This window comes from Strongylocentrotus purpuratus, unplaced genomic scaffold, assembly GCF_000002235.5.
Source record: "Strongylocentrotus purpuratus isolate Spur 01 unplaced genomic scaffold, Spur_5.0 spur5_scaffold_15, whole genome shotgun sequence".
In the NCBI taxonomy this organism is placed as follows: domain Eukaryota; kingdom Metazoa; phylum Echinodermata; class Echinoidea; order Camarodonta; family Strongylocentrotidae; genus Strongylocentrotus; species Strongylocentrotus purpuratus.
Window position 1 is genome coordinate 35,954,661 of NW_022145600.1, and position 22,063 is coordinate 35,976,723.

General features: G+C 37.2%; 1 protein-coding gene across 1 annotated transcript; it reads left to right on the forward strand.

The window, feature by feature from the left end:
• The first annotated feature begins 6,029 nt into the window (after positions 1–6,029).
• LOC576479 (allantoicase) lies at positions 6,030–20,645 on the forward strand. Its single transcript, XM_030986343.1, has 12 exons — positions 6,030–6,112; positions 9,021–9,116; positions 9,806–9,868; positions 10,566–10,779; positions 12,456–12,541; positions 13,210–13,330; positions 14,056–14,126; positions 14,814–14,948; positions 15,563–15,667; positions 16,876–16,933; positions 17,758–17,867; positions 19,156–20,645. Exons 2-12 carry the CDS (start codon positions 9,066–9,068, stop codon positions 19,294–19,296), a joined length of 1,155 nt encoding a protein of 384 aa, XP_030842203.1. The 5' UTR covers positions 6,030–6,112; positions 9,021–9,065; the 3' UTR covers positions 19,297–20,645.
• The last annotated feature ends 1,418 nt before the right edge of the window (positions 20,646–22,063 follow it).

Genomic DNA, 22,063 nt, shown 5'->3' on the forward strand with positions numbered 1-22,063 from the left:
CCAATTCACATTGCTTCATCTCATATTTGTTTTCCTCTGTAATTCTCTGCAGTGCTATTTCTGTCTTATCTCAAAAGTCTCCCTCTAAGAAGGTAGTAGAGATGTATAATTGTTATATTGAATATAATAATTTGTATTTAAGTTGTATTTTGATATTTTACCTGGTTTATTATAATTCTGAGTCCATATCTGGTTTATTTATATATTTCAATCAATTTCGATGCAGTCCTTATTTTGTGTAATGTCGCATTCTTCTTTGCCGTTTACTTGTAATTCAATGTTGTTAACATGTTTCTTTAGTATTTCTCACGTATTTTCCTTCGTTATCCTTTCTTCTTTCTCTTGCGCTTAGAAACATTGTATTAAGCGCATTATAAATGTAATGTATTATTATTATTAGAAGAAGAAACAGGATGGTAGCCGACATGTATTTCTTACATTTGTTTTAAATGCTTATAATTGATTTGTAATGTTTCTTGTGTGGAAACATGACTAAATTGAAATTGAAATTAAATTGAATTGAAGGGTGCGAGTAGGCTGGTAGTAGAGGTAGCTGGTAATTAGAGGTCGGATGGGCTGGGAGAGGCAGCATAAAACAAATAGAATAGCATAGTAGAAGTAATGGAAGGATTGAAATTCAATAGGATAATAGAGACAATGTAGAAGGATAATAAAAGAAGTAGGATGGCCGTGGTGTAACATTGTACTAGTAGTGCGTAATGTTTGCTGTGCCATGACAAGGATCTGAAAAATTATGATTGATTAAATACAATCGAAATCCTCGCTACACTAGTTTGTTGCAGAAATCATGCTAATTGTCAATTTGGGTCAAAATGACGGGATTCTTGAAAATTGTGTAAATTTACTAAGTGGGGTGGACTTTTTCTGGAATCAGCACCTATTCCTCCATGTGGTGTCAAGGCATTAGTTCTAATTGATTTTTTTTTTCATGGACATTGAATGATGATACAAATGGCAATTTTCGAGGGGGGGGGGGGGAGGGGAGGTCGGGGAGGTCGGTAAGGCAAACGTTTGTTTTTAATCAGCACAATTTTTTTACCAAAGATCAGTATATGAAATTTTCCCCATCAGGCCCGTAGCCAAAGTTTGATGTTTTTTTTTGTTTTTGTTGGGGGGGGGGGGGGGCACATACATGTAATCGATCGACGTCCTGAGGAGGGGTCTAAAAGAGTTCAACCGATCTTGGAAATATTGGGGGGCACGTGCCCCCCCCCCCCCCGTGGCTATATGTGCCTGTTCCCCATAACAAATACATGCTCCCTGAAATTGCGAGCTTGTTACAGAAATCGCGTAATATAATGGTCAATGTGACAAAAATGACCAAATTGCAAAGCGGTCCGATCTTGTCAGTCAATTCATTTATTGAGATATATTATCAGGGCGCTTTTTATATGAAATTTGGGTGTCAAAATCCACGGTCCATTAATTATTGATGCTGCCTGAAAATTCCCTTTTTGTCCGTTTTTTCAATTTTGTGTTATCTCTGAAAAAATAGACTTAAGTTTAACTCCTTTTTATCATATGGAAAACTTACGCGCATCTGCTCTGCGCCTCGTCGCTTATCCTGTTAAGCACGGGGAACGTACACCAAAAAAGCCATGTTTTGATATAATTGCTGGTATTACGAGAAAATGGAATTTAAAAAAAAAAATCTTCGGACGGTTTCTTATAATTTGAAATGTCGTCTTAAAAATGATACTAAATTTGGGATTATTCTTTCAGGGGAAACGGTTGCACTTTTCCCCTAAAAGTTTTGACTTTTTCAGCCTGCCTATGGAGATTGCACTGTTTTTCCCCTTTTTTGTCGGGTTTCGCTCAGTCAACCAGTCGGCAAATCTTACACGAGTGACGTATAAAAAATCTTCGGACGGATTCAGAAACCTTGACATCCCACCTTTACGTTGGTATAACGATTGTTTTCATTTGTGGAGGGGAAACGGTGGCAATTTTCCAACAAATAAAAGGTAGCTTTTCATAGTAAACCAAGGTGACTGGGATAGTGTAGCGCTATAGCTACTCACAACGAGTGCGCCCGTACCGTACAAACAATGCACAGTTATAGCTTCCGTGCAATCGCTGTAGAGGTCATCAGTGTGTGTATTTAACGCAGTACAGTGCGTACAGAGTGTGTGCGTTGCGCTCAAAATCTCGGAGACCGCATTACGCGCATCATGTCTATACATGCGCACCCGAATGGGTCATTGCACTCCAACTAGAGGGAAGTCAGTATAATCATTGGCAAAGGGAATGAGTTCGATTTCGTCTACGGTGTAAAGGCAAGCCTCTGCTGGTGTAGTCTACCGTAATTTTGCATTTATTTAACTATAGGTGAGTTTCATTTCTAATTCTAGTTTGTTAGTGTTAGTAAGTAGTCAACGAGAGCAAGCGCTCGCACCCCTGCTTTGTCGCATTGAACTAGTCCGATCAGTGTACTTTCACGCAAGAGTGCACTTGAGCGCGCTCTCTTCGTTAAAGCGGTTGTTTAGTGCTGTATTCTTTTATGCGCGTTTAGGGCTAAAAGTTTTCCATATGATTAATACAAGTATACATTTTTAAGAAATTGTTTTAATTGATCGATACGATGAACTTTTAATAAAGTTATGCAAAAGGTGAACGTATTATAATGAAGTGAGATAGCAAGAGGGATAAAGATTGATGTGAAATATGCAAAAGAGAGAGAGAAAGAGAGAGGGAGAGATAGAGAGAGAGAAAGAGAGAGAGAGAGAGAGAGAGAGCAGGAAAGAGAGCCGGGAAAGAGACAAGTGAATATATAGGATCCAATACACCCATCAATCAAAATACAAGTAGGCTTATGATGAAAGCCACATTATTATTACGTTCAATTTAAATATTTTTTGGCCAGTTATATCATAATTATTGTTGTTAGATTCTAATTATTAGATATGTGGATGATTTGTAATGAATCGAGAAAGATGATGATGGATGAATAATACACTTAGAGATATAATTTAGAGAGAGAGAGAGAGAGAGAGGGAGAGAACGCGGAGACGAAAGGAGATGAGAGGATAGAGGGAAAAACACTCAGGCCTAATTATATTTTGGATACCGTGGCCCCATTAAAAAAAAATCAGTGACAAATGACAGTTTTTGAAATAAGCTATAGTGAAACTCCTTGCTTCTGATTTGTTATCAGCAGATTTGTCACAGATTTTTGTCATTTGTTATTGAAAAAGGCTTTGCTAAACGGGTCCCATGACTTATATTCATAAAACCCTGCAGCCGAGTTGTAAAATAGCCGGACTATAATCAATTGGCAACTCATATGGAAACGTTTGCTTGTATTTGTCTCATAAAAGAATTTGACCACGAACTGACTCCCACACGGTGTTGAGTGCTCAGGGGTCACAGGCCACTGGCTTCATCGGGCAGGTAGTTCCATTATGTAAATGGGTAAATTAACTATTACAAAATGAGGGGACACCTTACATTGTAGAATAGGGACACACATTGTTTTTTTTTGTGCAGAACATACTCTTTTATTGACTTACTTATTGCATGAAACTATAAAACCCAAATGCATTTTGTATTCTAACAATTGGAGTACAAAGAATAATAACAGGTGAATGAAATGCATAAACACCACAAACACCTGGGGAGGAAGCATTCATAAATTTGAATACATATAGTTAATAAACGACTCCGATGAAACTATCAAACCAAAATGAAATTTGCGTTCTGGCAATTGGAGTACAAAGAATGATAGCAGGTGAATGAAATGCTTCAACAGCAACACAAACACCTGGGAAGCTAGGAAGCATCCATAAATTTGAATAATTTAGTTGATAAACGACTCCGCATGTGGACGTTTAATTGTTGGAGCAGAAAGCAGTGGATTCTTAACAACACGAACCCATTTAACAGAATGTCGGAACGTAAATTAAATTTGGCGTGGTTGGAAAATGCATCTTTCTACCCTGCGACTTTAATGGTACGATCCAGTAAATTAAAACAGTAAAATGGCTCTTATTTTAAAATTACTCATTAAATAAAACCCAAAACTTCAGTGATATCAGAAAAAATATGTTATATCTTACTAATAATTAAAAAAAGATGTATAAACATTGTGAAAGTGTCGCATTTTACGATAAAAGACACCGTTTTAGCGAAGATGACGTCATTAGTGCGCTTGCATCAGGGAATTCAAGGTCAACAGGTCAATTAAGACGTTGATAAGTTATTGGTCGAGCCTTTTTGTTTCCTTTATTCCGACAAAATTATACAATCAATCAAAACAAGTTTGATACCAGAAGAAAGCTAACAATTAGTATTTTCATTAACCGCTTGCCCCAAAGTCTCTTGACCACAGTGAAACGAGTGAGAGCTTGCGAGAGCGGCCAAAGTATGATTGAAACTCGCTATTTGCTCTTCTCCAACGCAAAAAGAGACGACATTGTGCTGGATAAATGTATTTTTTCCGACAAAAGTACAGAAAATTTGCATATGGTCTTTTTATATTATATTTTATGAAATGTTACCCGAGTGACTTCCGGGCGCCCCAATGCTGGAAAGAAACGCACATTTTAGAAAACTTCACTTTTTCATGGAAAAATGCTTATTTGTTCTATGCACGCAAGTCAGATTGAGCGGATGATACAACGTCTCCATATGAGGTTATATTCAGGCGCGTACACGGGGGGGGGGGGGGTTTGGGGTGTTAAACCCCCCTTTTGGTATTTTTTTGTGTGTAAACCCCCCCCCTTAACCTCCCTAAACCCCCCCCCCCTTTGGATTTTTTTTTTTAAATTAAAAAAATTAAAAAAAATTCACATGGCTGACCTAAAAAAGCTGACCTTACCCCCCCCCCCCCCCCCCCCCCCCCCCCCAACGGAGCAAAATGTCAAATTTTCAAATTTCGAGACCAAAAAAAAAGAAAAAAAAAGGTCCGCTTATTAGGAAAAGATGACGATTTATTTTTCTGTTTTCGACTGTTAATCCTTGTCTGAATTCAGTTCTCCCCCTCCCGCGCGAAGCGCGGAAGCTTTGAAGTTTCCTTAAATTATTAGAGAAAGTAGACGATTCGTTGAACCGTGCTCGACTCTTAATTCTTGTCTGAATTCAGTTTCTCCCTCTCCCGCGCACAGCGCGAAAGCTTACACGTTTCATTTAATTATTATAGAAAGAAGAAGACGATTCGTTGTACCGTTCTCGACTCGTCTAAGCTAAATGAAGTTTTCCCCCTCCCGCGCAAAGCGCGGAATATTTGGTGTTTCATCATATAGAGAAAGGGAGACGATTCGTCGTACCGTTGTTGACTCCAAATCCTTGTTTGAATTTCCTCCTAAAATTTTAAACATCTGATTTCTTTAACTGATAATGATAGAAAAGTGAAACTTCGAGAAAATACAAGTGTTGTAGTTGTAGTCACTCTCGAAGTCGTCACAGCGGTTAAAATGTCGCAGTTCGTAGGGGGAAAAACTTGTCGGCCGACCACTTCAAACTTCTAGTACACGAGGATCGAGCAAGAATACCGACACAGCTGACCCGACACAGCAGCATTATTTACCCGTGTCTTTCTTGCGCCCTCGACGAGACGACTTCACCCAACAACTCCCCTCTCTCTTTAATTTACTCCCATTTCTTTTGTTTCCCCTTTCTCTTTTTTTTTTCTTCTTTTTTTCCTCTTCTTTCTTTTCTGTCTTTTCCTTTCCTCTCCTCTCTCTCTTTTTCTTTTTTCTCTTTCTTTGTTCTCTTTTCTTTCCTTTCTTTTCCTTTCTTTTCCTTTTTTTCCTTTCTTTTCATTTCTTTTTTTCCTTTTCTTTCCCTTTCCCTTTCTTTTTTCCCCTCCCCATTTTCTCAGCTCAGCCCGACCCTGGATAACCACTGATCTCTACGAGATCAGTGTGGATAACCCATAGAGATATCTCTGTGGGATAACCCGACCAACTCTTTACAGCTCGACCCGGTGGATTTCCAAGCTTTTAATACGGTTAGTAACATCTTGGTATGCCAACATAACGGCCAACCAACACATCTAGCGCATTAGCATTGACTCTCTATGCTTAGCTTTGCTGGAGTGCCAGCGGGGTGCAGATTAAAAACAATTTTTTTTATACCACCAACAGCTTAGAAGGTAAGATTAGCAACGTAATTACTAGGCTGTTTATTGGCTGACCAGAAAACTGGAGTCAAAATAGAGGGATATACTGAGTGGGATATACGCCACGGCCGCGACTCTCCGGCAGATTCATGTCGTATTCCACACATAGGAGCATCACTATCCTGGCTGTGTAGTAAAAGCTGTGCTTTTGATTCTCAACATTTCAAACACCACTGTACAAAACTCAACTGATTTCACTCGAAATCGGTACTTTAGTGACAATTGATGACACCTAAATAGCAGTAAAATATATTTTGTTTAACTTACTGATGTTAAAAAAAATAATTAAAAAAATCAAATTGTAAGTCTAGTGTCAAACTTTGCTTACAGCTGCATCGACATGATCGTGTACAGTCTATGCGATATTGTGTGGTGTGTATATGTGTGTATAGACTTCTAGGTCCCTGCCTTACAGCATGTATGCAGTGCTAAAGGTCAATACGCTTTAGCATTGACTCTATGCTTTGCTGGAGTGAGCTAAGCCTTTAAACTGTTAGGCTAGGACCTGGCTAGTAAACGATTGTAGCATTAGATCTAGGTAATTACTAGCAGTAGGCCTAGACTTTCTATTAACCATAGATTCAGAATCATCTAGATCTACTTGAATTTTGAAACACAATGTCTCCCAAGTCCCTGGTAGATCTAGATCTAGGGCCAGGGGCCCGTTCGTAGAAACCGTCATAGACTCTAAGTCTAACTTCTTGATTAAATCCGTAGTAGTGAGCAACTTGTCCGCTCCGTGTTTCACGAAGCCCTCTTTGCTAACATCAAGGACAACTTCCTGACTATAAGTCTAGGAGTTATGACGCCTTCAACACCGTCGTATCTGTGTCATAACTATTCAGTCGATGGGCAGCGCCATCATATGTCATTTATTGGGTAGACTATGGCTAGCAAGAAAGGACAATAAATCCTCAAGCTATGATCTTTCTTCACATTCACTTAAACAGGAAGTTATCATTTCTTTACATTAGAAAATCTTTTGAAAATAGTCTATGCCATGTTTATATTTTAGGTTTTTCCCACTTTTATAAACTGATTATACATGTTTCTTTACATATTGTAAAATCCTCAAAGGGATTGGTAATCTGCCACGACACGCAAGCCATAGTTGGAAGTGTATTCTTTACTTTTAATACCCATAATGCCTTTGAGATAAATTCTATCTTTAAATGTGTAAAATGAATAGTTTAAAACATGTTTTTTTAACGTTTGGAATGTTGAAGTTTGGTCATTTGATTATTCAACTGACACTTAAAACATTGGACACAAATTTCATTACATCGTATTTTTCTAAGAAAAATATATTGGTGTATTTTTATAAACTATCAAATAAAAATATCTGGGGGGTGCCCATCTCAAGAACAAAACTGATTCACCGGTCATGTAATGAAATACTCACAATTATATTTCACAAGTACTTCTATTGTAATCTACACAAATTTTAAAGTATATTGCATCTCTTATTTCTTGGTATCATTTTCAATCTTTTTTATTACTAATTCATTTAAATAATTGCGTTTTCCCTAATATTACTGTTTTAATAATCCGGTGGTATTGTAACTAGGGCTAAGTCGTGGCTCCTCTTCTCGCCGATAGTATCGATCTCACGAGATACTAGCTAGTAAGCTCTTCGTGAAACGGTTTACGAAGATCAGAGACATCTCCGTAGTTGGTGGATAAAGTTATGACTGTCTTGTCGTTGATTTCTAGGAACAAGCCCCAGTGGTCCATGACTTGAAATAAGAATGAATGACAATGTCATTTTTTGGGGGTGAAAATGTTAAAGATAAAGGTGAGTTCTGGTAATGCGATTGCATTGTGAAAGAAAAGGTGTGGAATGGATCAGAAAAGTTGATCATGTAGCATGTAAGTATTGGTGTGCACTGCAAGGTTCTGGAGTCATCAAAATCATAATAAATTTGGCCCAGTCTTGGTAAAGTAACAAGTACTGTACACAGAAAGATGTATGTATATGGGACAACACAAATGGTGTCGGGGCTAGCTTACCTTGATTTCCTTATATTTCTATGCTCATTACTCAGTCAGTATACATTTTCTTTCAAAAATTGTTTGGCACATGACATTTATTTGTAATCTTGAACATTCAGTGTAAGTTTTGTTTGATTCTGTGAGAATTCATTTTCTTTTTTACCAGAACTCAAGTTTAACTTTAAGCTTTAAAACTAAAACTAAAAGCCTGTATTGTTGAGAAGTACTAATGTCTGAGTAATGACTAATGACTACCCTAGCTACAGTAATGATTTGAGTTGATTTTATTGACTCTTTCGTCTCTAGTTCATTGTAGAATCTAGGTCTTGTTGTAGACTAGTTGTACAAAAAATTGACAATTTTTCAAAATGGTGTTTTGGCTGTGTAAATGAGCCAATAATGAATGGATAGTTGGGTACTACAATCTCTACAGTCTCTGATATCAACGGTGGTTCCACTGAGATGACATCTGGCTCCCCTAGGGTCTATACATAGACTGAAGTACGTCGTACGGATACAGATAACAGGGTAGTGTGTGGAAGGAATAGGTTGGTTTGGCAGGACCAAGATGAATGAGATATGCAACAAGTTTTTTCACTCTTTACGTCTTCAAACAGGCGCGGATCCACGAGGGGGGCCCGACGGGCCTGCCCCCCCCCCCTCCTCCCTGACCCCCCAATAACAAAATTAATGGATTAAAAATTCTCCCTTTAATGTTGGAGGGGTACTGTCTGCTATGGGGAAGGTTGACTAATGTCAGTTTTTTTAAAGAATGACCGGACGATAATTTCTGTCTACTACAATAGGAGCTCACAATGTCAGGTCTAACTCAAATGGTCCTAATAATTGTTATTATTCTTTTTCCCTATGACCTTTTCCATGATACTAGGCCTATAGCAATAAGGTTGTTGCAGCGTTGCTGTGGATCAAGGAAATGGCAAATTTACCCAGCTTTGTCAATCTGACGGACCTCGTCTCTCGCAAGGTAGGTTTATCTACTCCCATCTTCTCTACTTACCGTAATTAACGTTGTATAAACCGCCCTTGTGTATTTGGTGTACCGTGTAGTAACCGCACCCCCGACTTTGAATTTTTTTCGGCGGCAAAAAAGTGCGGTTTATACAGTATTTTCTCCCCTATAATGATGAGAAGACCTTACTCTAGAGCGATAATGAGTAAAAAAAAAAATGTAAATAAAAGAAGGTGGTAAAAATAAAAAGAGTTGTCAGTGATCTTAAAGGTAAAGACCAGTTATGGTCATGCGATTGCATTGTGAAAGAAACGTTGTGGAATCGATCAGAAAAGGTTGATCATCTAGCATATAAGTATTGGTGTGTACTGCAAGGTTCTGGAATCCTCAAAATGATAATAAATTTGGCCCAGTCTTCGTAAAGTTACAAGCACTGTACACAGAAAGATGTATATGGGACTATACGCACACGTGCGGTTTCCCGGCAAATTTTTTATCATCATGTATTAGTCAAAACGTATTCTTTCACATGACTGGAGCTTTCATTTCATTTTTTGAAATTGGGGCGTTTCCAATACTGGTCTTTACCTTTAACATTAAATGTATTTCATGACTAATAAAGAAGACAAGACAAGAAAAAGGCAAAATCAAGAGGGACATTGTAAAGTCATTTTCGTTACAGCATTTCTCTTCTTTTTTTTTAGGTTGGTGGAGAGGTTCTTTTCGCCACAGATGACTGGTTTGCTGTCGCAGAAAATCTTCTTAAGGTGGGCAAAGTTTCTTCTATCATTGTTTTTCAGTCATCAGATTTGAATGTGTTTATGCTGCGTTCAGACTTTCATGGAAAGGCTAGCAGTAAGCCCCACACAGGTCCAACTTGTCGAAAATGAAAGATGGTAACATGTATGTTGCTGCTGTGGAGTCATGCCCTCATGGGGGGGGGGGGGGTGGTTTTGTTGTCATAATTTAAAAAAAGATTTTCCCTGTATGACATTTACATGTAGTTTAAATCTGATTAAAGATAGTTTTTTTTTTTTTAATATAAGATCTATGTTTTTAATAATAATATTAATAATGATAATAATAATAAAATCTCTTGTTTATCCAGGATAGTCTCATCAGTATTCATACTGTTCTCCTTGAGGGCCCTGCAATCATCCTATTACCCTGGTTTTAGCTAAGCTACCATGAAAAGGCGCTAAAGCATTCAAGGAATTTCTTCCTAATGGGTACCCATTTATCTCACCTGGGTGTCGTGTGGCAAATGTAGATTAATGTCTTGCCAAAAGAAATTAGTGTCGCAGCAGGATTTGAACCACGAACCATGTGATCCACACAGTCCGGTGATGTATCCACTATACCACGATACCTCCAAAAAAATTATATTTCTTATGCCTTACATATAATTTCAAGAATCTTTCCAGTGAATTAATGAACTTTTTCCTTTGATAACGTTGCTTGAAGGAGGATGAGCCTGTTTGGTGGGAAGGTGAATTCACTGACTTCGGTAAGAAGATGGATGGATGGGAAACGAGACGAAAACGCATCCCGGGTCACGACTGGTGCATCATCAAACTTGGTATACCAGGTGTCATCCGTGGTGTCGATGCTAACACCAGACACTTCACAGGAAACTATACACCCAGACTGTCCATCCAGGCTGCTTGTTTGACACCAGGTAAAACCTTTAATTTCATTTTAAAGATAAAGACCAGTTATGGTCATGCGATTGCATTGTGAAAGAAACGTTGTGAAATCGATCAGAAAAGGTTGATCATCTAGCATAGATGCACTGCAAGGCTCTGGAATCATCAAAATGATATGAAATTTGGCCCAGTCTTCATAAAGTTACAAGCACTGTACACAGAAAGATGTATATGGAACTACACACACGTGCGCGACACATGCGTTTTTATCTCTCACATCCCAATTGATAAACTAATTTACCAAATATATCAATTAGTAGGTGGTTTCCCGGCAAATTTTTTATCATCATGTATTATTCAAAACATATTCTTTCACATGATTGGTGATAAGAGCTTCCATTTCATTTTTTGAAATTGGGGCATTTCCAATACTGGTCTTTACCTTTAAATTTGATTTCCAAAATGGTGATCGGACATTTGTTTCAGCAACACTTGCTCTGATATACAGGTTTGCACCGTGTAATTACAGTACGTAATATAGCACTGGGTTTGAGGTTGGATTTAGGTCAATGGTTGGGTATAGCGGTGAGTGTAGGGTTACAATTCTCCCTACCGCATATATAGCTGAAAACAAGCCATTGTAAGTGCGGCTCTAATTTTACAAGCGAATTTGCCAGGATTTTGCAGTAACGTGAGCTTTCGGTCAAAACGGGCCACACTGTATTTGACTCACACTTCTGTCAATAGGACTAAGAATGAGAAAATGTAGCTTTGCCTACATCTCTATCGATGTAAATTTGTTAAGAATATAAACCTTTGGTATATTCAAATATGTGACCTTGCTGTATATCTAATACAGGAAATTCTTAAAAATTACTGTCTGGGGAAAAAAAGCCAATTGTGTTGCAGCATGCCAAGTTTTTTCACAGAGTTTGCCAATGCTGGTGTATTAGTTTTTACTAAAAGAGTATGCTTATTAATTTTGTATTTTTCCAAATTTGTCACTATCGAGCAAGATCAAGAATTTGCAGACAATGAATTATAGCATGTCGTAGTATAGCAGAATATGTGTTTTAGAATCACCGGAGTTGGTGTGTCTGCAAAAACGCAGAGGTATTGGAGGCGCAATGCATTATGGTTTTTATGGGAATGTATTTTGCTATGTCTATGCAGTAGCGAGAATTCATATTGTAGACAGTGTACAGTGTACAAAATCGACTGCAGAGCAATTATGGCTAGAGTACATGTATGTGTCTTACAACACTCCAAAACATCTCACCATAACTGGCTGCCAAACAGCTAATCTATCATAACAGGTGACTGCATGTTCTTCTGATAAAATATCACTACTTTTTAAATATGTTTGAATAAATCTACTCGTCATAGCCATGTTTTTAAAATGATTACCGGTATGTGTTATCTATACAATAATCTGCAGTACTGTTTTTAGAAGATGCAACAAATATGTGGTTGAAAAACCGTGCAAGCTTAATCATTATATCTTTGTGATCCTTGAATCAATAAAGAACACCCACTGTAGAAAAGCATTACACCGTACATGAATACATGTATCATATACGTACCCTTGGTCTGTTAGAAGGTGCTCAATCATCTATTTTTAAGTAGGTTTTATAAACTTTAAGTTAATGTAAATTGAAAGTAGTCAAACATTCTAAAATACTGCAAATCTGTTTTGATTCTCTCACAGATGTGGAATTCCCAGATCGATCTAGTGCTATGGGGTCCAAAGCAACTGAAGAACAGTTTGAGGAAATGAAGAAATTGCAAACAGAGGTCAGATATTTCAAAATATTTAAATGAGCATTAGTCACCCTCTACATTATGAATAATAATAATAATATTACATAAGATTTATAAGGCGCCAAATCCACTTGACAGTCAAATGCTCAAGGTGCAGCTTGTGTAAAAGATGAAATACATACATGATACATTTATACAGAGTGCAATAGGAAAGGTACAGACATGAAAGGTTATGGTAATCAATTATAAGCTAAATTAAACATATATTTCTTAAGATTGTTTTTTAACACTGTAGCAGAGCTGCCATTCTTAATCCATTGAGGGAGAGTATTCCATAATGAAGACCCAGCATAAATCCTGTGTCAATGTGCTTCCAAATTCAGGAGAAATATTTGAATCATCAGGTGTTAGTGGACAGCCTATTATCTCTTTACTTTGAGTATAATATCTGTATTAGTTTTTGTAGGATATTATTTTAACACTTAATAGCCAGGAAATTAATTAAAAGCCATTGTGATTAAGTTTTGTACCTACTTTCGTAATATTTGTCGGAGTGAACTGCAGAGAGTAAAGATAGTGCATGTATTATGTGTACATCCAGTAAGGGGGGAAGTTGGTATTTCAAGAAGTGGAATAGATACTGATGGTAATTTCAGTCTCAGATGTATATGGCTTATGTCTTTTGTTTTGTTTTGTTGCAGTCTTGGGAGGAGATAATTCCAATGAAGCCCCTAAGGTCTGGTACTGAGGAAACCTGTAACAACTATTTCAGCATCGACAGCGAGAAAAGATGGACCCATATCAGACTCAATATGTTTCCAGGTAAACATTCAGCTAGGTTGTGATTAAAATCCATTGTTTTGACAAATTTGTTGTTGTTTCTATCCATTAATGATGGCCTTATTCTATCAATTTGTTGACAAGATCCTGTAAATCAGGGACTATAAACTAGTGCTGGGAGTTAGAGAGAAAATCATGGACTAGAACTTTTGTAATATTTTGTCCATACACGTAACCAGATTGGAACCTGAAAAAAACTCCAAAATATCTCTTAGGTTTTGACCTACAGTACACGATACAATGCGATTATGCGCCCTGTCAAGACCATAATTGTCAAATAAAGAAGTGTTTCGTTATGTTAATTGACCTACCTCAGATTTACTAAAACTAAATCAGTGTAATCAGTTTTATACAGTTACTGACTTACTTGACTTAATTAGGTGCATAGGACGGTGTGTCTCCTTGCTCCCCTATGAGAAATCATGCTCCAGTCTGATCTGTCCTGGGCTCGTTGCTCTGCCTCTTGTGTGGATAGTCCCACATCGTATTGAACCTGGTCCTTCCATCTCGTAGGAGGGCATCCCGAGGTCTGCATGCATTAAAGTCATTTTGGAATGCTTGGTATGGTAGGCGGTGATGCGGCATGCGTAGAACATGGCCAAACCATTTCAAGGGACGTTTGATTATTTCCTCGCATATGGTGCTTGGGACAAATGGGTTTTAAATATGAAATAAAAACTGTATGAAATTGTTATTCTATTGCTCAGATGGTGGAATAGGAAGACTGAGGGTCTACGGTGATGCCAAACCAAACTGGTCAGAAATTGATCAGAATTCTGTGAGTATTCTAAAATCATCATTTTACCTTTCAAGTTTTCAATGGTAAATTGAAATTAGAAAGCAGAAAAGACATGGAAATTCAACTGGACGTAAAATACCACAACATTGTCCCACCAATTGAAATTAATGTATGTAATGATGTTGCGATGTGTGTAAGCTAAACGCTTCACGGCTTGCACAATCTCTGAATGGCTGATGATGCAGAAGAATATTTGCAGATCGTGTATTTGGTATTACTGCACACAATTTGCTGCTCGAAAGAAGTCAATCGTCAAAATTTTCTCCAAATATGGGATCGTACACATTCATGAATAGGGAAATCAAGTTTCATGAATAATGCATCTTGCATGGAGTTCTGTCAGAGAAATTAGACACCTAGTTTTCGGATGGTTTGATTTAAAAAATAATGCGATAACTTGATAAAACAGACATCATATTTCATTTTTCTTCATACAAACATTTTGAATTACTACCGGTAATTAGTTTATGTGGGAAGTTCTGACTCATGAATCCTGAAAATATGGATGCAATTTAGATGCATTGTTTTGTCATTTTGATCAAAGCAAGCGCACATGCCGCTAGAAGTCCAGCTTTGAAGAAGAAAAAAAAGGTGTTAATGAGATGCAAATTGATGGGCAGCACTGTGACTGATTTGTTTTTGTTTTTGATCACTTTCTTTGTTCAGTTGATTGATCTGGTAGCAGTAGAGAATGGTGGAGTGTGCGTCGGATTCAGTGATGCCAAGTTCTGCTTCCCTAAGAACTTAATCACCAAGGAAAGATCTGTGACAATGGCTGACGGATGGGAGACAGCTAGACAGGTATGGAAGCTAAAGACACAGAATGAGCCTAACTGTCTTGATCTACCTTTAAACTGCGTATTCAATTTAAAATACCCCACAGTAATTCATATATTTTTGGGAGACATGAACCCCCCCCCCCTTCCCCCCGAGAAAAAGAAAAAAAAATATATGATACCTAACTATTAAAGGAGTAAACTTTTTCGCAAGGAGGGAAGAATATTTCATATTAACACATGCAAGGAATTGAACCTTACATAATTAACAAAGTATATTTTCTTCAGGCAGTGAAATCCCTTAGCTTTTTATGAAAATAATGTATGAATGTGAGGGGGAGACAGCTTAACAACAAAGTGATACACTGTGGGATAAGGAGAGAAATAACAAAGCACACAACCATGATGATTATTGATCAACTCCAGAGGAAGAAGCCTCATATTGGTATTGCTCCATTCTCAATGAATTGAGCCTTTTCTATTATCTGTCCTTGTTGTACGTGCCCCTCTCCCATTTGTTTTTTTTAATGTAGTCTAACATTGTGAATAGTTGTGCAAGCATGCATATGGGACTATGTGTAAAGTGGAAGATAATAATGAGGAGTCTTTGTGTCACCTTGTTATATGCTTTTGATTCAGCGTGACAGACCAGCAATCCTTGAGATGGGTAGTGATGGTGTGTTGGAATTCACAAGCAGAGATTGGGCCGTGTTTCGCCTTGGTACAAAGGGCATTATAGAGAGGGTAAGTCTATTATCATACTGTCTGCTTAACTCTTTATGCGTTCTTTTCACACCAGTGCACCGTTGGCCCTGCGTTTTGATCGCATTTGTGCACAAGTCACACTATGTACTATTCATACACGCTGCAAATTAATGCAACGCACAAGGGGTTTACGGGCAAACGCACAAAGAGTTAATGACATCCCATGAACTTGTCACTTCGACAATATCCATCTTTGATCATGACTTTTACCAAGATTATCTCAAAAAGTCTGAAAATTGGCACTTGAGTTTGACAGGTAGCTCCCAGGTAGCTCCTGGGTTTCTTCATCAGCCTTGGTTTTAGCATCTCATGTGTCGACCTTTGTTTTTGAACAAGCTCTCTGTTGGATTTCCATTCTTTGTAATCACTCTCACAATTTTTTTTCCAAGCATTACATTACTAACAATACAGGTTTTTATTTTTCGCTATACTAAATAAAGGAATAGATTAACACATACACATGTCCAATACTTATGGACCTGTGGACATACTGTGATTCTGTACAGTGTTGTCCTGTACAGAGGAATGGAAAGCATATTGCAGTATTACTCTATTTGGACCGCTGTTCAACAAAATAAGTTGGGACTAAATCTTCTTTTATTAAATGTGATCTGTGCACTAGAGATGGATTAATTAATTAATTCATTAGTAGAATAGGTCCCTTTGTGTTAATGTGCAGGTGTGCTTGCTCTGTTCAGAGACAGGCTACAATGCCAGGCTGGCATGACCTGACCTATTTTAAATCTGGCTAGCTAGCCAGCTCGTATATAGCTGCATTTTGAACCTTTGGTTAAAAAGACAAGGACTGTTAAAGACCCACTGCACTACTTATAGCTACTTGCGCCCTCTAGATAGCAAACAATGCCTAATCGGTGCCTGTTGGTCCCCCATGATCCTCTTTTTCTTATGTTAATTGAGAGCTGATTTGATGAGATAACCACCTGTCAGTGACCTTGAAGGTCTAATTCCCCCTCGCCAAACTAGTGCAGAAGGGCTTTAAAGTAGTTAAATCTGGGCAAAATTGGTTTTATTTACATAGTGTATGTGCAATAATAATTAATCATGCAATTCTATATAAATGTATTTGTCCTTACTATCACGTTACAAAAGTAAACATGCCCAATCAGAGTTTGTGATTATTTGATTTGTGTCAATGTTTTTAATATTCTCAATATTGTCTATTACAGATTGAAGTGGATACAAATCATTTTAAAGGGAATTACCCAGATTCCTGTACAGTTGAAGGTAAGTTGCATTTCAAGAGCAAAATGATTACGTTTACTCAGTTTTTCACATAATGATGTATCCTCTTTTGCCTAAAAACGAAACTTGGAAATATGGCCCTCTTAAATTTCTAATATATAAACGTACAAAGCATTTTAAAGGTCAACTGTACTAGTTTGGCTGGGAGGGATTAGACCACACAGCGTGGTCAATGACAGGTGGCTATCTCATTAACTCAGCTCTCAATTAACATAAGAAGAAGAGGATCATGGGGGACCAATGGTCACTGATTAGGCATTGTTTCTATATAGAGGGAGCAAGTAGCTACATGTAGAACAGTGGGGCTTTATATAGCTCTGGATACCTACTTGCTAACCTACAGCAGGTACCTGTCTTATAATAATGTGCTATTGATCCAGATTGAATTCCTCCAACCATTCACAAGCTGTATATTGACTCTCGTCTCATTTTTTCCAGTTAAGTTCAGTTTACTTGATTTAATACTTTCATTAAAATATATGAATGCAAACAGAAATATGAAAGTAACACAATAATATCAATATGTAACATTAGAATAACAAGAAGGAAACATTTAAACATGTACTTTAATGAAAGTATTTGGAGACAAGACAGAACTTAGGTAAAAAGTCTGTCTCTAGTGATTTTATGACAAAAAAATATTTACATTTGATGAATTATTACTTATTTAATAGACAGAAAAAAGGAAATTCTTTAGTACAGAACTGTGATTGATATCAAGTTACAGTTGATCTGAATCAATTAGAAATGTTTATAAGATATGGCCCAGATTTGAGAGTTCTATACCATCCGTATTGTTTGAACAGGATGTGTCCTGACAGAGCAAGAGGAGAAGTATGGTCAGACTGCTAGGCCAGACAGACCTCACGGTGATTTTGATTCCTTCGACTGGAGAGCCATTCTACCACCTGCCAAGGTAAGCTTGCTCGTTTTGCTGATGGTTCTGTCGCATAACTGTAAAACCAGAGAGATTTGTCACATGAAACTCTCTTGAATGGCAAATTAAAGGGATTTTCATAGAATTTTTTTTCCATGAAACCCCAGTTTTGATTTTTTAAATTTTGTATTCAATTTTGTTGTGGTTGAGTTATTAAGGGCATGATACTTTCTTAAATAATAAACAATGGTGATTGTCATGGAAAGAAATACAATGAAAGCCCCAGAATTCAGTCAGTTTTTTGATTCAGTTATCAAGGGCATGAATCTTTCGTGAATGTTAGCCACTTACAAAAGTCAAGAACATTTCATGTGTGTGTAGTTTTGTGGTTTTACAATTATTAATAATGTTAGTTAGAGGGGAACCTTGTCACAGCAAACTCCTCGGACCAAAGAAGTGAACTTGCCTGGCTAAACACAAGAGACTACAAAGAAGAGGAACAAGGAATATTACTTTGTTTTAATGAGAGTTTATTTTGTTTAAAATGTGGTTCACTGTTAGTTATTTAGCCCTTTAATAATTTTAATCTGTATCAAACAATTGTTTCCACTATATAAAGCTTTTCATCTTGAAATTCAAAACATGATCATTGATTTTATAAATGTGATATCACAGGACACTGCTTTATGAAGGTTGACTTTGAAGGGAAAAAAAAGAAGAAAAAAAAATATTCAAGATTTGTCTAAATCTTAGTGTTGATACATGTTTGTCCCTTTGTAGGTTGTGCGCTCTGTGTATTTTCCATACTTAGTTGCTTTGCCAAAAAAGATAGACTTTGTCTCTTGGTCCTGCCCCCATCTTACGTTAATTGTAGCTTCAACTGGAGAGTACATTAAAGATGAAGTTGAGTTCTGGTCATGCGATTGCATTGTGAAAGAAACGGTGTGGAATCGACCAGAAAAGGTTGATCATCTAGCATATAAGAATTTGTGTGTATTGCAAGGTTCTGGAATCATCAAAATGATAAGAAATTTGGCCAAGTCTTGGTAAAGTTACAAACACTGTACGCAGAAATGTGTATATGGGACTACACCAAGACGTGGCGTAAAAATCCCACCCTGGATTTTTACGATGTTACAAGACATATTTAGAATATGAAGGCATTTGAAGAGCCATGCTTTTCAGGGAACATGTCTTATCTGATGCTCTTCGACACTTGCATAATAAGAATGATAGCGCTCACAAATTATTTTTCACCTCTTCCCAGAACTCAACCTTCTCTTTAAGATATGTTTTGAATCGATGTCTTCTGATTGATTTCTTCTAGCTTTCTGCCCACAAGAGACATCACTACAGAAAGGATGCATTGACCAACATCGGACCTGTCACTCATATCCGATTGACCATGAAACCAGACGGTGGTATAAGCAGACTCAGACTATGGGGCCGCATGTCATCCAGAATCTGAAATGAATGTTCACTCACTCAGTGATAGAAGCAAAGCAGATGGAAGATTTTAAAATCAAAATTTTTATATAAACATTTAGGTACAAAGGTTTTTCTCGATATATTTTTATGCCATATAGATATGTATTATTAAATTGATATAGGGCGCCGCTCAGCTGGCGACCACCATCAGCATTTTGTCTCCTACTTTTTCGATAGTTTTTGTGGTTATTCTCCTCTAAGAGTCAGATTTTGTGAGAGGAGATCGAACGAGAGAGTCGGGAAAGACGAGAGGAGGGGGAGTGTGCCTTTGACTGATATAAATTGTTTGTTCGAACAGAGACTCATGTCCAAAACAAACAAAATCATGAAAGATCAAAGTCACCCTCTCAACACCCAGTATTCTTTCAACCGTTCTGGAATTTGATTAAACGTCCCACGCACAAACCGAGCACGCTTCCGCCAATCCTTCGTACCAAACTCTATCCACATGTTCAACCAATTCATTAAGAGATAATAATAATTATAATCATAATAATATTAATAATAATAACAATAGCAATAATGATCATAATTATTTGAATTTATAAACTGTTATCATAAAGCTATTTCAAAGATATTTCTAATCATCTAATCAAGTTTAACAATTTTGGATGGCTTAAACAATTTTGTATTATTTATGTGAAATTAACAATTAACAATTAAAGTAAGCATCATTATTATTTCCATACATGTATTCATATTTCAATGATCCATTATTGCACTTTTATATCAGCATTTTCCTGAAAATATTTTGTATTATGTTCAACTCTTTTTCAATTTTTTTAAAATTTCACATTCAAGTTTATGTTTTTGTCTTAATAGAATTGTTAAATACATGTAGATGTGACAATTTCCACCAATAGGACTTTGATATGTCCTTAAAAAGGCAACCCTGCTGGGTGTCATGGTGATGTATTTTATCATTTTTGTTTTGTTTTAGAGGACCTTCCAAATTATATATAGAACCAAGTTCAAGGATCATATTGAGAAAATTTGTCTTTGTTACGTTTATGTAAAGTGATATCAGTTTTTGCTTTTTAAAAGTAGTTTTATACACTGAGAGAAAGGTGATTGTTTGACCTTTAAATTTTGACAATGTGACTCGAGGTGGGAAGGGGGCTTTTTCTTTTTCGTATGTGTGAAGATGAATCATATTAATTTTCTGTTTAATTAACTGTTAGATTATTAGATACGATCCAATGCTGAAATCTGTAAGATAATTCCATGTACAATAACCAAAGGTGTGATCATGAAACCAAATTCTTTAAATCATATTGTATGCAATGACTGCTTATTTACATACATAGATATCAAGTATATGAAGATATGGTATTAAAGGTAAAGACCAGTAATGGTCATGCGATTGCATTGTGAAAGAAACGTTGTGGAATCGATCAGAAAAGGTTGATCATCTAGCATCTAGCATCTGCAAGGTTCTGGAATCATCAAAATGATAAGAAATTTGGCCCATTCTTCGTAAAGTTACAAGCACTATACACAGAAAGATGTATATGGGACTACCCTATCTCTCTCACACGACCATGAGAGAAATAAATTTACCAAATATATGAATTAGTAGGCGGTTTCCCGGCAAATTTTTTATCATCATGTATTAGTCAAAACATATTCTTTCACATGATTGGTAATGAGAGCTTCCATTTCATTTTTTGAAATTGGGGCGTTACCAATACTGGTCTTTACCTTTAATATTCTTGACTGATTTGATTATATTGGTGTCTGTTTAGCCTATAATCTAGGCGGAGTGCCGAGCTTTTTTCTTTGCTGCTAGACTAACCCTAAGCAGAACGTCTGATACGGCGAGACTACGAACCGTGAGTCGCGAAGCGGCTCACCGCCTATAATCACTGGTCTAGCTTTAGTCGTTGTTTTTTTTTATTATCGACCTTGAATCCGTGCCAGTTTTCGTACGAAAAACTGCCACGGATTCAAGGTCGATAATAAAAAAACAACGACTAAAGCTAGACCAGTGACTATAGGCGGTGCGCGGCTCACGGTTCGTAGTCTCACCGTATCAGACGTTCTGCTTAAGGTTAGTCTAGCAGCAAAGGAAAAATCTCGGCACTCCGCCTAGATTATAGGCTAGTGTCTGTTGAGATGAGAAGAATTAAGTGTCTGTGTAAGACATGTGTATAGGTCACTCCTCAAGAGACTCGGGGAATGATAGTTGAACAATAAAGATGAGAAAGAGAGGGAGAGATGATGATGGAGAAAGAGTGATGGAGAGAGAGATAGTGATGGAGAAAGAGATATAGAGAGATATAGTGATGGACAAAGAGTGATAGAGAGAGAGAGAGAGAGAGATAGTGATGGAGAAAGAGTGATAGAGAGAGATAGTGATGGAGAAAGAGATATAGAGAGATATAGTGATGGACAAAGAGTGATAGAGAGAGAGAGAGAGAGAGAGATAGTGATGGAGAAAGAGTGATAGAGAGCGAGAGAGAGAGAGATAGTGATGGAGAGAGAGAGAGAGAGAGAGATAGTGATGGAGAGAGAGAGAGAGAGAGAGATAGTGATGGAGAAAGAGTGATAGAGAGAGATAGTGATGGAGAAAGAGTGATAGAGAGAGATAGTGATGGAGAAAGAGTGATAGAGAGAGATAGTGATGGAGAAAGAGTGATAGAGAGAGAGATAGTGATGGAGAAAGAGTGATAGAGAGAGATAGTGATAGAGAAAGAGTGATAGAGAGCGATAGTGATGGAGAAAGAGTGATAGAGAGAGATAGTGAT

What these genes read in the sequence shown, in the direction of transcription:
- LOC576479 (XM_030986343.1), top strand. Translation starts at nt 9,066, where the DNA reads ATGGCAAATTTACCCAGCTTTGTCAATCTGACGGACCTCGTCTCTCGC. An exon ending in CAGAAATTGATCAGAATTCT is followed by an intron (nt 14,127 to 14,813) that starts GTGAGTATTCTA and finishes TTCTTTGTTCAG; the next exon opens with TTGATTGATCTGGTAGCAGT. An exon ending in AGATTCCTGTACAGTTGAAG is followed by an intron (nt 16,934 to 17,757) that starts GTAAGTTGCATT and finishes TTGTTTGAACAG; the next exon opens with GATGTGTCCTGACAGAGCAA.